General features: G+C 39.6%; 1 protein-coding gene across 2 annotated transcripts in view; it reads left to right on the forward strand.

Moving 5' to 3' along the window:
• Positions 1-15,558, forward strand: part of KCNMB4 (potassium calcium-activated channel subfamily M regulatory beta subunit 4) — a 62,191-nt gene that overhangs the window by 15,551 nt on the left and 31,082 nt on the right. For both annotated transcript variants that reach the window (XM_006732341.2, XM_081822068.1), the window contains exon 2: positions 12,849-12,976. In XM_006732341.2, coding sequence (XP_006732404.1) covers positions 12,849-12,976 — 128 coding nt within the window. The remainder of the gene's footprint in view (positions 1-12,848; positions 12,977-15,558) is intronic.

Raw genomic sequence — 15,558 nt, forward strand, 5'->3', positions numbered from 1 at the left:
CCTGGTGATGGGTATTAAAGAGGGCACATACTGCATGGAGCACTGGGTGTTATACGCAAACAATGGATCATGGAACACTACATCAAAAACTAATGATGTAATGTATGGTGATTAACATAACAAAATAAAAAAATGTTAAAAAAAAGAATATTTGCACAAAATCCTAAGTTAGATAACAATGGTAATCGCAATGATGGAAGCACTGGAGGTTTAAATTTTTATTTTTGTTTATTTATATTTTCTAAAATATTTTTCTGAACAATGTCACATACCCTCTTATGTAAACCCAAGACAACACAAAAGTGATGAGGTCTTGTTTCAGTGGTTATATTGTCTTTATAGATAATGGGTCTGTCATTGATGTGCATCTAATTACATAAATTTTCACAGATTGAGTTGATACAAATTACGTATGTGTATATCGCAAACATACCACAAATTAAGTCAAAAGAGACAAAACGAGGGAAATTGTCAATATGTGATAAAGATAAATTTTTGCTATGTAAGGACTCTTAAACATCAGCAAGAAAATGACCAAAATGGGCAGAGGTCATGGATAGTCAGTTTGCAGAGAAGAAATACAAATAGTTTTTAAAATACAAAAAAAAATATTACCTCTATTTAAAAATGCAAATTGGGGCACCTGGGTGGCTCAGTCGGTTAAGCATCTATCTTGGGCTCAGGTCATGATCCCAGGGTCCTGGGATGGAGCCCCGAGTTGGGCTCCTTGCTCATCGGGGAGTCTGCTTCTCCCTCTCCCTCAGCCCCTCCCATGCCCTCATGCTCTCTCTTGTGTGCGAGTGCTCTCTCTCTCTCAAATATATAAAAATCTTTAAAAAAATGCAAATTAAAACAAGAAGTCCCATATCCTATCAGAAAGTTTAATAATACCAGATTACTTTTTATTTTTTTAAGAATATAAGGATAGTCCACTCTTCATAAACTGCTGGCTGAAATGCAGTTTGTACAATCTCTTTGGAACACAACAGTCGTAAGTTTTGAATGCATACACACTTTTATTTTTCCTGTTCTCACATATGTATGTATAGATGCTTGTAAAAGGAAGTTTGTTGCTCCTTTGGAATTGCAAAAGACTGGAAACACCTTTAATATTTTTCAGTAGAGGACAAATTAACAATTCTTGCACATCCATATAGTAGAATTTAAAAAAGAATGAGATAGATCTCTCTATGCAGATATGAAAGCACAAGATATATTGTTAAATGAAAGAAAAAGATTAAGACAGAGAAGAGTGTACTCATATTCATGTTAAAATGTAGAAAACATCTGGAAGAATGTACAACTGTTAAGCATGTTTGCCTGGGGGTTTTGGCTTGTGTATCTATTATGCTTTATTTGATTAATTTTTTTAAAAAGATTTTATTCATTAGAGAGAGAGTACACATAAGCAGAGGGGAGGGACCATGGAGAGGGAGAAGCAGATTCCCTGCTGAGCAGGGAACCTGAGGGCGGGGGGGTCAACTTGATCTCAGGATCCCAAGATCATGACCTGAGATGAAGGCAGACGCTTAACCAACTGAGCCACCCAGGTGCCCCTACTTTATTTTTTAATCAAATTAGTAGTATGACCTTGGAAGTTACTTAGCCTCTCTGCCTCAGTTTTATTCATCTATAAAATGAACTGTAATAGTATCTATCTCATTGGGTTATCAGGATTAAATGAGTTAATATGTGTGAAACACCTAGAATAATGGCCTCGCACATGGTAAACCTTTGATGAATATTTACTATTATTATTATGAACATAGTTTAAAAAATCAAATAGTGCTATAACTTTATTGGAAGGGGGTACTTCTCTATTGAGATTCTTCTGTCTCCATCCCTTTTGCAACCCAGAGACAATATTTTATTGTTAATGTAAATATTTTTAGTTTATTTTTCTCTAATATTTATCTCCATGTTTCTAAATAGTAGACTCTCTGATGTGTATGTTTAAGATACTATTGACCACCTATGAGGGAATATGAGGAATTAGCTTCCTTACACCATCCCATTCCACCCCATTTTTCTGCCCTTCATCCTTTAAATATGGTTCTATCATAATTTTTGGCTAAACAAATATTGAGCATTAACTTATTTTAACTATGTAAATTATTGTTCATTTCTATAAATGTTTATTTTCCTTGAGCTGATAGTCATCCCCTTCTCATATATTCTTATTTTCCTATGCACCTTTCTCTTCCTTTTCCAAAATTTTCCCACAGAATCATAAAACTACTTTGTACACTATTTTTCATAAGGTTATTCCATTTAGCTCCACTTTCTTCTTTTTAAGGAAATCTCCTGGGATGCCCTTTCTGGATTCCTTCAGCCTACTACTGCCCCAAATTGAACTGGTTACATGTTAGGCCTGCTGTGTCTCCCTCACGTTGAGTACTCTGTTTCCTTGATCCAGTGCCTTCCTTTTTCTTGGTTTATACCTTTGTTTCAGTGGAGTACATCCTCAAGTAGCTTCCTGAGAAAGGATGCATGGGAAATACGACTTTTAGATTTTATGTTTTGATCAGAGCTCTGTTTCTGAGAATTTAACACAGTCTCATCCCTCTAATCAAAATGCAATTTTGTTAGGCAGTGTCCATAAATCAGTGTAGGTCTGTACCTTCAACATCATTCCTTACAAGAGAAACAATCAATCAGAAGCTCTGCTCAAAGTGATGCTCACTGAGCTCAGATTTTTTTCATCCACCCAAACTGGTCAAGTACCCACTAGCATACCACAGAGTACTTCTGGGGGTATGTGTATCCCAGTATTAGAAAAACAGGCCTAGATTAACAACTATTTATTAGGACAAGTTGTGAAAGGCGATAGTATCAAAAGAGAAAGTGCGCTGGGAGTGTGAGCCATTTGCTTATGACACTTATTTCCCATCATGACCTTCTTCAGCCCTGTAAATGGCACCCCTGTGTTTTCGTGGGTCAAAATGCCCAGTGTACAAAGGGTAGCATGGTAACTTGGTGTTCCATGTTTAGACATTCTGACCCTACTGACACTCAGTAACAAATCAGTGGTTTCTTAGAAGGAGAATATTTGCCAAAGAAAGCATGGGTTTGCTCTATGTTATCAGGGCTCTTGGTGGGCTCCATGTATCCCCCCAGTCTGGCACAGACCTCATATACTGTTGGAGGCACTGGGCCAAAAAGGTGAATTGAGAGGACTGGAGCCTGGAGCAGCTGGAGCAGGTTCTCCTGCTCTAGCTGCCACTGAAAGTTGGTGGCATTATGGTTTACTCAGGAAAGGGGTCAGAGTAGCAATCTCAAAAGTGGGTATATGTTTCCGCCAAAATATAAGGGAGTCCACCAAGCATTGTGACTCTTTCTTATTTTTAAGGAGTGAAAGATGCAGCAATCTGTCTTTCACTTTGGAAGGGATATTCAGAAATTCCCTAGACCACTAGACTCCCGGAAGCCTCAGTGAAGTGGCAGCCCCTGCCCCCCCCCGAATTTCCCACTCACTGGCACACCTATGCTTTACCAAAGAATCTAGGGCACTTTGTACTCCCTGCTTCCAGGTGCAATAATCAGCATGTTATCATCAATGTACACTGTAATGTTCTGTGGGAGAGAGGGGGGGTCAAGTTTCCTGTGGAGTACAGCATAACAGCCAGAGAGAGTTGAGGCAGTGCTGAGTAAGACAGTCCTGAGTAAGACTGGAGAGTCTACACCCTCTCGGTCAGGTAAAAACAGCTGTCTCTGATATTGTTTGTCCACAAAGATGGAGAGAATAGCATTTGCCAAATCAATTGCCATAGAATAGTTTCCAGAGGTAAGTTTATTTGCTCCAATAAATAGACTATCTGAAATGGCCACCACTAATTCATTTAACAATATAGCCATTCTCCAAGACTTGTCTGCCCTCTTCAGGAGCCAAATAGGCAAGTTAAATGGCGACATGCTAGGAATCCCACTCCTGTAATCTCTGTGACTTCCTAGGGTGGCAATACTGGCTTATTGGTTTACTATTTGGGGAAAGAGCAGGCAGTTTCAGACTCATCCACCAAAATAGCTTCTGTCTATGAGTAAGGGGGTCAGGGGAGGAATTGTGGACTAGTGTTAAGTACGTGTATTGCATCTATACTTTCAGTATCTATAGGAACAACCACATGGACTCTCTGGACCCATCGTGATACCAACTTGGGCCCACACTCCATTTTCTCCTGATGCTATGAGCCCACATTGTGAGCACAGTCATACTTAGGGTCCTCGGGGATAAAGGTTAGCACAGAACCAGTGTCCAGTAATACTTTAAATGTCTGCCCTTTCTAGACAAGCCAAAACCCAGACTGTTAACTATAGAGGACAAACGATGGTTGCCAGAGGAGAGGTGAGTAAGGGGACGGGTGAAATAGGTGAAGGAAATTAAGAGTACAGGTAACGTATAGAATTGTTGAGTCACCATATTGTACACCTGAAACTAATATAACACTGTATGTTAGCTATATTGGAATTAAAATTTAAAAAAATAAAATAAATGTCCGCCCTTCCCCCCTTGCACAGCTGCTCTGGTAAATGTCTGCATGTTCTCTGGGGAAAGGTTAGAAGATTTTCATAGGTGCTACTTCAGATACTACCAAGGGGTCTGTCCCCAAGGATGACCAGCCTCCTCTTTATTCAAGGAGTTTTTGGCCTGGGGATTGGATGAGGAGCCCTCTCTTATGTCATAGTGGCTCACTGGACTACATTTCATCAAACCTCAGGTTTTTTCAGCTATAGAGTCCAAGGAGAACCTTAAAGGATGTTCATATTTTTAGTCCTAGGGACCCTATGATCTGTTAGCCACTGTCAAAGATCCCTGTGGATTAAATTATTTTTATTATGCTCACAAATTCTGTGGGCCAGAAATTCAGACAGGGCATAAAGGGGACAGCTCATCTCTGCTCCATGTTTTCTGGTCCCAGTGGAATACTCAAGGGCTGGAGGCTGGAATCATCTGAAGGCTCACTTACTCACCTATCAGGTAGTTGATGCTGCCTACTGGCTGGGGGGGGTCTCAGTTCCTCTCCACATGGGCCTTTCTGTGTGATCTCTCTGCATGGGCAGTTTTGGCTTCCTCCCATGGAAAAGTGTCTGGATTCCAGGGGCAGGCATTCCCAAGAGAGAGTTGTAGGCAGAAGCTATGTCACCTTTTCTGATTTAGCCTTGGAAGTCATACAGGATCACAGGCTCATCCATGTTCTAGGGAAGGAAAGATAAAGCTGCACCCCTGAATAGAAGAGTGTCAATGTCACATCGTAAAAGCTTGTGAAATGGGATAAATATTGGTGTGGCCATCTTTGGAAAACACACTCTACCACGAGTAAGAAACATCAAGTTTTTATCACCATCATCTATCAATCCTGGTCCTCGGGGACTTAGCATGGATAGGGCTTGTTGGTCTCCTGCATGCAGAAATGATGGCTGTAATATTTCATTAAATATGCATATACACACTGAAATTTGTGTACAGTGTACAATACAGTGCACAAATAATGCCATCAATGTGGCATATCTGAATGCATGCATGAACATTTAAGAAATTTTATTTCAGTGTTCTGTATGGTCATGAGGATTGGCCACCTCCTCAGAGATTTTAAATTAGGATCATATGCCATGGAACCAATTTTTACAACTACTGTCATGCTTGTTACAAATAATAACTATCGAGCTTTTTCCAGATTAAAGCTCCTTGTTTTGACTTGACTTTTTCTATTGAGATTTGATCTCTATTTTTAGTAAAGACACTGTATTTTTCTTTTCTTTCTTTTTTTTTTTTTAAGATTTTATTTATTTATTTGACAGAGAGAGAGATAGCGAGAGAAGCAACACAAGCAGGGGGAGTGGGAGAGTGAGAAGCAGGCTTCCTGCCGAGCAGGGAGCCCGATGTGGGACTCGATCCCAGGACCCTGGGATCATGACCTGAGCTGAAGGCAGACGCTTAACGACTGAGCCACCCAGGCGCCCTGTATTTTTATTTTCTAATAAAAATTGAATGAAAATCTAATGTTGAATGAACTATTTTCTCTTGAAATTGGAATGTCATTTGAAACTTTTCTCAGTTTTAATAGAATCACCAACCTGAACAGTCTGCTTGAATCCAGAAGTTAAATGAATATTACTAAATTACGAAAGCAGATAGTATCAACACATGACAATAAATTCTACCTAAAAGAGCATTGGTGGGTGGGTGGAAATACTATGCAGAAGGTAGTGAGCAATTTTTCATTGAAGCATTTAAAGAGAGAGAAACAATTCTTCAGTGAGTAGTAGTTCAGATAATTGGGCATTTTTCAACACCATCCCCCATGCCCCCTATTCTCCAAGCACATTAGATGACTCAGTCTTTCTGGAACATTTATACACAAAGTCATTGCACATTCCATTTCTTCTTCTTGGAATGTCACCTTCTCAAGCCATTCTCTGAGAAGCAAATTCCTGTTCAAACTTAAAGACACAAATCAAAATCATCTCTTCTGTGAAGCTTCTCTCATACCCGCAAAGCCAAAATCTTCACTTCTCTTCTGTAATCACAAAGCACTTTGTGAATAAGCTACTACTACTACATTGCGTGCTCCTGGGAAGGGAGGGGAGAGACAAGTAAAGGGTGAGTAATATCTAATCTTTGTACTCTGTCCAGTACTCAGCAATCAAGAATGGTTTGTTGCATAAATTATCAGTTCTAAAAAGTTGTCATTCCAAGGGAAAGGAGAGCTGTTAAAAATACAGATTCCTGGTCTTACTGAATCAGACCCTCAGGAGGGTGGATCTTTTCGATGAGCGACCCAAGTGGTCCACGGAACAGACTTTGGTGAACCCTGTTATAGGCTGGACACCACACTGTAACTGCCCAGCCTATTCTGTCTGAAGAGCTTATTTTAGCTTCTCCTGTTCTTAGTTAGCCTCGCTTGTTATGTTTTCTAAGCCATTTGTTTGAACTTCAAGTTCTTCCACAAGATTATTTTCATTTAGCTTTCAGATATGGATACACATTCTGGAACCACCTGCCCTAGAATTTAATTTTTTTTAGCTGACATATAATTTTATATGTGTTAAATTAACCTACATTCATAGGGGTGTGTGTATACAATTAATGAAGTTGAGGCATATGAAACATTATGGAAGTTACAGTTTTTATGCCATAGTGTTTTCCTAATTATATGTTTATACTGTCAAAAATGTCATTAAAGTTATAAATCATAACTGACACAAATATCTTATAGGATTTCAGAAAATGGGGGATCATAGTATAAAATATAATTAGACCTATGTTCCAATAAATAATGTGTTAATAATTTATTTTCTGGTTTAAAAAAATTCTTTTAAATAATCTCTCCACCCAATGTGGGGCTCAAACTTACCACCCCAAAATCAAGAGTCGCATGCTCTACTGACTGAACCAGCCAGGCCCCCCAAGAATTCATTTTCTAACCAAGTTTACTTTGGAAATTATTTAATCAGCTAAACCAATTCTAGTGTTAAGTCTTTCAATACTATCCTCCCTAACCAAATGAAGTCAATAAAGAAACTGGAGAAGAAAACCAGTTTCTCCATTTCCATTTTTTAGATAATGCCTAACATAGAACTCTCTCCCTGATGTTTTAAATGGACCATGTGTTTTGTACAATTGTTTTTTAAATGACTCAGTAAAGGAAGAAAGTGAATTCTGCCTACTCTGCCCACATGATTGAAATGCAATCCTCAAGACACAAAAGAACACACTCAAGAGGGTACTATTAAAATGTAAATCCATTGTGATAGGCTGGAAAGAATGCTATTATAAATCTTGATAAACCCTAAAATAAGATAATGGAAAAATAAGCCATAATAAGTACATAATCAAATATTCCACGTCAAATGGTGATAGTGTCTTCCCTTAAAAAACTCACTGAAGGCTTAGCCCACTTGATTCTGTCAACTTGGTTCGTGAATTCAAAAGTCAAAAAAATTTTTTCTACCAGGTAAGCATTAAACAAATATTTTTATCACATTCCTCTTTTTCTCTTGACTTTTTTTTTTTAAAGATTTTATTTATTTATTTGAGAGAGAGAATGAGATAGAGAGCATGAGAGGGGGGAGGGTCAGAGAGAGAGGCAGACTCCCTGCTGAGCAGGGAGCCCGACGTGGGACTCGATTCCGGGACTCCAGGATCATGACCTGAGCCGAAGGCAATCGCTTAACCAACTGAGCCACCCAGGCGCCCTTCTCTTGACTTTTTAAAGAAAGTGATTTCATGAAGTTTAGGCAGCAAGTGACACAGACAATAGTGAAGTTTATTTGGGTGATAATGATATTAGAAATTGGGAAATGCTGCCTTTGCAAGTGAAAAACAAAAAAGATCAGAATTGTATGAAGAAATTTCTCCAAGGGAACGCTCATTGTCCTCTATGGTCAAAGACATTGTGTCTATAAATTCACCTAAGTGAAATTACATCCATGGCACCAAAAATCAACCCTGGAGCCAAACTGAGACAGGAGGGAACAAGCGAAGACTTACAATGCAGTTCTCGGACGAACCGTGAGAGACTATGGACTATGAGAAACAAACTGAGGGTTCTAGAGGGGAGGGGGCAGGGGGATGGGTTAGCCTGGTGATGGGTATTAAAGAGGGCAGGTTCTGCATGGAGCACTGGGTGTTATACGCAAACAATGAGTCATGGAACACTACATCAAAAACTAACGATGTAATGTATGGTGATTAACATAATAATAAAACAAAACAATGCAGTTCTCGGAGAGTGTACCAGGAAAACAAAACTTTGCCACAGACTGCCTCAGCCCCTCCGTCTGGGAGGGCTACACCAACTCCATTCTCAAAGAATCATGACACTGGTTCTCCAAGAGAGGGATGCAGAAGTCAGGGCATCTCCCTTACCCCCAAAGCAGGGAGCTTCAGAGAGAGAAAACTGGGAAGCCCTAAAGATAGAGACGTGGGGCCGGGTGGTACAGTGGTTAAGAACCCTCTGCAGTCTGAATCTCAACTTCTCCATTTGCCACTGTAACCGAGGGAAAGTTTTCTTAAACCTCTGCCCCTCGATTTCCTCATCTGTAAAACATAGGCGATTATACCATTTGCTGATTTGGATTAATTGAGATTTGGATTCATGACATGCTTCACCTATAATCAATAAATGTTAACCACGACAACAATAGTGATGCTGCTGAAACAGTGAATATTATCGTTTGTGCCCCTCCCCCAAAGGTGAGATAGTCGTGGTGGAGTTACTGTAGCACCTGGAAACCCATCAGGTTTGAACAGCCTAGAGAGGAAAGGAGTGTCTGACTGAATTTCCAAATTTTTTTTTCCTAGAACACTGCTTTGAATTAGTATTTATTACTTATTTTAAAATTGATCTGCTAGAGTTGAGAAGGAATCTTGGGAGAATCCAACTAAGGCTTCACAGAAATTTTAAAGACAAACTAATTGGAGAATCAAGATATAAGAAAATAAACAATGATTTTTAAGAACATACGGTTAGCCTTTAAAAGTTTTTCCTTTTAAGGTGATGTGAGATTTAAAAGTTACTAGAGTATTATAAGCTCATTATTTAATCTATGATACTCTGGGAAAGAATGCAGTCCATGAAAAAAATACTTGAATTTTCATCACAGGCTATTTTTCCTCATGTGAAAAAAGACCTTGCTTCTAAAACTTCACCCACACTACCTCAAAGTATTCTAAAGGCGAGGAACATTTCTTTTTTTCCCACGTGAAACCACAACATACCTACTACAGACTTTACTCACTCAGTGAAAGTTTTTGTCTGACCTTTTCAGAAACACGTGGACGTGACTCTCCTGGTCAAATCATAGAGTTGTCATTTGGTGGAGATATTTATTTTAAACCCATTTCCCCGCAATAAAAACTAAATAGCAAAGAGTTCAAACTGAACTAAATTGCAAAATTTAAAAATCTGCCTTAGTTCCATTTGGTTGCTAGTTGTTATTCCCTAAAATGTTTACTGTACCTCTTGGGTCGAGTATAGCCATTGCAAAAAAGGCTCTGATGGATTTTTAAGGTTTCACACATCCTTTGAAGAACACAATCAGGTGGCACCTACTCTCACTTTATAAACTAATTGACCATGGTATAGAAAGCAAAATGTTTTAATAGAAGGCAAGGAAATGTCCAGCACATTATAGGACATAAACAATAAAAAAAAAAATCAGAGGCCCCTTATGAACACTAAGCTAAGGCGAAGTATAGGTCCTCAAGAAAGGACCTACCACACTTGTCCTTTTTGCTGGCTGGAATGGTGACTTAGTCAGGCTGCCCAGCCACTTCCCCAGTGGGCAGGATCTTTTCTGGGAAAAATATTGCAAAAGTGTTTGTAGTCCTGCCTTCTGCTGGGTCCTTTCTTGGTGTGCCTCCAAGAAGAGAATCATAAAAATGTAGAGCTAGAAATTATTTTGGAGAGTTTACAGACTAGAAGAAATGAAATCCAGAAAAAGGAAGTAATTTACTCAAGTCCAAACACCCAACAAATAGTAGGACTGGAGACTTATCTAATGGCCTATATTGCTTCTAAACCCAACTGCTGCTTTGGAAGATCTCAGAATTCAGAATTTCACAGAACTTTTTAGCTTTATATAATAATGTTATACTGTTATTAATAGAACATTAACCATATGTGCAGAGGGTAAATATACAGTGATCCAATCATTAAAATAAGATTTGTGTAAGATGTTGTAAATTTGTTATGTATAATAGAAAACAACCAAATTTACTAAAATTTAAAATATTTTTGTGTTAAGAGAAATGTTTACTGTGAAAAATAGCTTCATCATCTTGAATAAAAAGTGTATATAAGTGTGTTATTATTAATTCTACCAACATTTTTGAAATTTCACTATTACCAGGCATAGTCCTAAGTGTGAAGATGCAGGGAAAAAAGAAAAAAGAGCCCTGTTCCAACTTGCCAGTGAATTGAGGAGGGTGATGTAAAACAGACCGACCAGTGTGATCCTGGGATTAAAGCTGTGGGTGCTCAGGGTGTGATGCCTGTGGCAGGACAACAGAAGGGGGGCTTAACTGTGGAGTAAGAAAGAGAAGGTTCCCCCAAACAGGTGCACCAGAGCTGCATCTGGAAAGAAGGGAAGTAAAAGAAAAAGGGCATTAAAAGAAGAAAGAGCAGCATACACCAGCCAGTAGGTGTGACAGCACATGGCAGATCTGGGGATATGTGCTTCTCCTTCTTCTTCTTTTGGTTTTTGCTTTTCTTTTTTTTTTTTTTTGGAAGGTTTTATTTATTTATTTATTTATTTATTTATTTATTTATTTATTTATTTATTTATTTATCAGAGAGCGAGGACAAGCAGGGGGAATGGCAGAGGGACAAGCAGGCTCCCTGATGACCAGGGAGCCCGATGCAGGACTCAAAGTGCGGACCCTGGGATCATGACCTGAGCCGAAGGCAGGCGCTTAACCGACTGAGCCACCCACATGTCCTGGGACTATGTGCTTCTAAATGGCGGAGTCCCAGGCAGGGGAGGGCAGATCCTGAAGAGGACTGTGCATCATACTAAAAAGTTTGTATTTTACCAGAAAATAGTGGGAAGGTGTTGACAAACTATATGCTCTAAAATAATGCAAATCAAATTATGCTACGAAGGGGCCCCTGGGGTGGCTCAGTTGGTGCCAGGGTCCTGGGATCGAGCCCCACATTGGGCTCCCTTCTTAGCGGGGAGCCTGCTTCTCCCTCTCCCTCTGCCTGCCACTCCCTCTGTTTGTGCTCTCTCTCTATCAAATAAATGAATAAAATCTTTTAAAAAATTATACTATGAAGCTAATGGTTTGTTTGTTTCCGCTACTCTTTAACATCAGAAATTTTCCTAGAACATCTGGGAGTCGAATGTGATAAAATCACCAGCATCCAGTTGTAGAGCTGACAGAAATCTGTTTCCTCATCTGTAAAATGGAGATCATTTTAGGGTTGTTCTAAGAAACACATTAAAGCCTGTTAAACATTTATTGCAGTGCCGGGCATATTGTAAACATTCAGTAACAGTAAATTGGCACCGTCTTTATTGTGATCATCATCATTATAAAAAACTGAATCAGAGGGGAGCCTGGCTGGCTCAGTTAGTGGAGCATCTGACTGTTGATCTCAGGGCCATGAGTTCGAGCCCTATGCTGGGTGAGGAGACTACTTTAAAAAAAAGAAAAACTGAATCAGAGAAAATGGATTCGAATGCTAAGGGTTAATTTTAACATCTAGAGTTAAGAATGATTTTCCAAATCTGCTGATTCTGTATTGCTTAGAGTAATTAGGTCCCTTCAGAGAGAAATACTTTGTTAGTGACAGAGCCAGGAAAAGACATCGGTTAGCAAAATGCATTGACTATGTACTTGTGAGGAAGTTTTCTGCTGATTTTATTGTCCAAGAGAATGTAAGAAAAGAAAACTTGAGTTTCAGCGGTTGAGAGCAGTATCTGAAGAGAGCTGTGTGCTTGGTAGTTAGAGGTGGAAGAGGAAAATATCAAGGTCTATAGTTAGCAACTGGGGATAAAAATTAACTTTCTTTTTTGCTTCCCTCTACTGATTTTCAGGCCCACAATAAAGAGAGTATATCATGCTTTTAATTTGCTATTAGATTGTAACTAATTATTTATAATCTATCCTCATACTGTAATGACTAAAGATTATTTTTTGCTGCATTTAATTGGGATATTTTCTGTAATTGTTCCAAACTGGAAATTTGAAATGTAATTCAACGATTTCAGTTTGGTTCTATTAAAGATTAGGTAGGTCAGAATTAGATTTACTATGTGCATAATACCATCTCTCTATTAAAAAAGGACCATATTTCAATATTCTGTAGAATAATAAGTTTATTTTCTGTGTTCTGTTTTGCTAGTGCTCCTATATTCCTCCCTGTAAAAGAGAAAATCAGAAGAACTTGGAAAGCGTCATGAATTGGCAACAGTACTGGAAAGATGAGATCGGTTCCCAGCCATTTACTTGCTATTTTAATCAATTTCAAAGGTAAGCCAGTATTTACATGTGCATATTAAAGTTGTTTGTAGCCTTTGTAGCTTGTTACAAAATAAATCATAGATTGTGCTCACTTGACAAAGTATCTGACCTGGGGATAGTCTCAACTCTTTCTTTGTGTGGAGTTAGGGAAGCGACTTTACAGGTTGGGAGGCAAGTGAAGAATATGGAGGACAAAAAGAGAACCTATATCATGGCACTACCTTCTGGATAGATTAAGAAAGTGCTTTCAGATAGGAACATCAGATACTAGTAGTGCTCCCTGAGAATTACAGATCGATGCACATAAACTGAACAATATGTGGATTTGTGAGCATTTTGGACTGCATCAAAACTTATCTTTCCTTTTCCTTTCTATTCCGACGAAGTATCAAGGAAATGAGTTCACATCATTTAAACTTCCCTGACTTAGAGAGAACTCAGGTTATGCCATATAACCACAGCTCACTGGACTAGAACCCTACAGTACTTACCCAGGTTCATCATACTAATTTCTTCATTAAGCATTTATTGAGTATTCACAACTCCTTGCCGTCTTCTCCACTTAGATATTCCAGTTCCAGTGAACCTTCTCTTCCTCCCCTAGTCCCTCTTAGTGAAGGCACTACCATCCACTCATTTACCTAGTCCAGAGAACTGTAATTCCTAATTCACGTTTCTCCTTTACGCACTGTAGCTTATATTTGCCATCATGCTGATTTTACCTCCGTAATGACTCTTCTCTGCCTTCCTTCTGCCACTGTGTTAAGTCAGATCCACATGATTTCTCAGCTCTGTTAATACAACAGTTCTTCCAACCAGTCCTTCTACCTCCAACCTGCCCCCAGGCCAAGCCCATTGTTCATGCTGCCACCGAGGTGCTTTCTAAACATGAATTTAATCAGGTTACTCCTCATGGTTTTCAGAGTAAAGTCAGCACATCTTGGCATGGCTTAACCATCAGGTGGCTATTGTTGCATAACAAACCACCCCAAGTCTAGTGGCTTACAACAATAATGATTTATTATTTCTTATAATTCTGTGGGTTGGCTCTGAGATTTACGTGCAGTCAGATGATGGCTGGAATAGCTGTGTGGGGCAAGATGGCCTCTCATGCTCAGCACTTGGTACCAGTGTGGCCAAAGTGCCTCAGTTCTTTTCCACTGGCCTCTCATCCTTCATTACGCTAGATTGCCTTCTTTACAATATGGTAGCCTCAGGGCAGCATCTCAAGAGAGCCAGGCCTTGGTTCTGGAATTAACATAACATCACTTTTGGTACATTCCATTGGTCAAAGCAAGTCATGAAGCCAGCCATATTCATGGGTTGTGAAAATCAACTTTGCTTCTTTTTTTTTTTTTTAAGATTTTATTTATTTATTTGACAGAAAGATAGAGAGAGAGCACAGTAGGCAGAGCGGCAGGCAGCGGGAGAGGGAGAAGCAGGCTCTCTGCGGAGCAGGGAGCCCGACGTGGAGCTCTATCCCAGGACCCTGGGATCATGACCTGAGCCGAAAGCAGACACTTAACCGACTGAGCCACCCAGGTGGCCCTCAACTTTGCTTCTTAATAGAAGAAGCTGCAGAGGTTTTGTGGCCATATTTAACCTGCCACAGCATACAAGCCTCCTCGAGTTCTTGCTCCAAACTCCCATCTTTCCAGCTTCATCTTTATGCCCATACTCTTTGCAATAGCCACTCTGAACTATGTGCAGTTCCATAATATCTTATACTTTTATATCCATGCCTCTTTATTTGCTTCTCCTGCTTCTTGACTGCCTTGATGAAGACTCTTCATAGATATCACCTTTGCTGGTCTGTTTTCCTTGATCTCCAAGTTTGGTTTAGTTGTATATTAGTTAGGATGCCATCTGTTGCATGTAAACAGAAAACTGACTCAAAGTATCATAAGGAATTAGGAAATTTATTATTGCATACATTAAGAAATGCACAGGTCGACCAACATTAGGGTTGTTTGATGCAGTAACCTAACAGGGTCATCAAGAAGCCAGGCCCTTTCTGGATGTCAGTTCTGCCTCAGATCCCCTCATGGTTACAATATAGTTGCTGCAGTTCCAGATGTAACAGCCAGGCTTTGCAGTGTCCAAAGGCAAAAAGAAAATGATCTCTCAGGGTGCCTGGGTGGCTCTGTTGGTTAAATGTCTACCTTCAGCTCAGGTCATGATCTCAGCGTCCTGGGATCCAGCCCTACGTCAGGCTTCCTGCTCAGTGGGGATGCCTCTCTCTCTCTCTCTCTCTGCCCCTCCCCCACTCATGTTTTTTCTCTCTCTCTCTCTCAAATAAATAAATAAAATCTTTACAAAAAATAAAATTATCCTGGGGAGGAATGAAGCGGGGGAAATCGGAGGGGTGGACGAACCATGAGAGAAGATGGACTCTGAAAAAACAAACTGAGGGTTCTAGAGGGGAGGGGGGTGGGAGGATGGGTTGGCCTGGTGGTGGGTATTGAGGAGGGCACGTTCTGCATGGAGCACTGGGTGTTGTGCACGAACAATGAATCATGGAACACTTCATCTAGAACTAATGATGTAATGTATGGGGATTAACATAAGAATAAAAAAAAATTAAAAAAAAA

Source organism: Leptonychotes weddellii, chromosome 5 (assembly GCF_054177405.1).
Source record: "Leptonychotes weddellii isolate Sample4059 chromosome 5, ASM5417740v2, whole genome shotgun sequence".
NCBI lineage: Eukaryota > Metazoa > Chordata > Mammalia > Carnivora > Phocidae > Leptonychotes > Leptonychotes weddellii.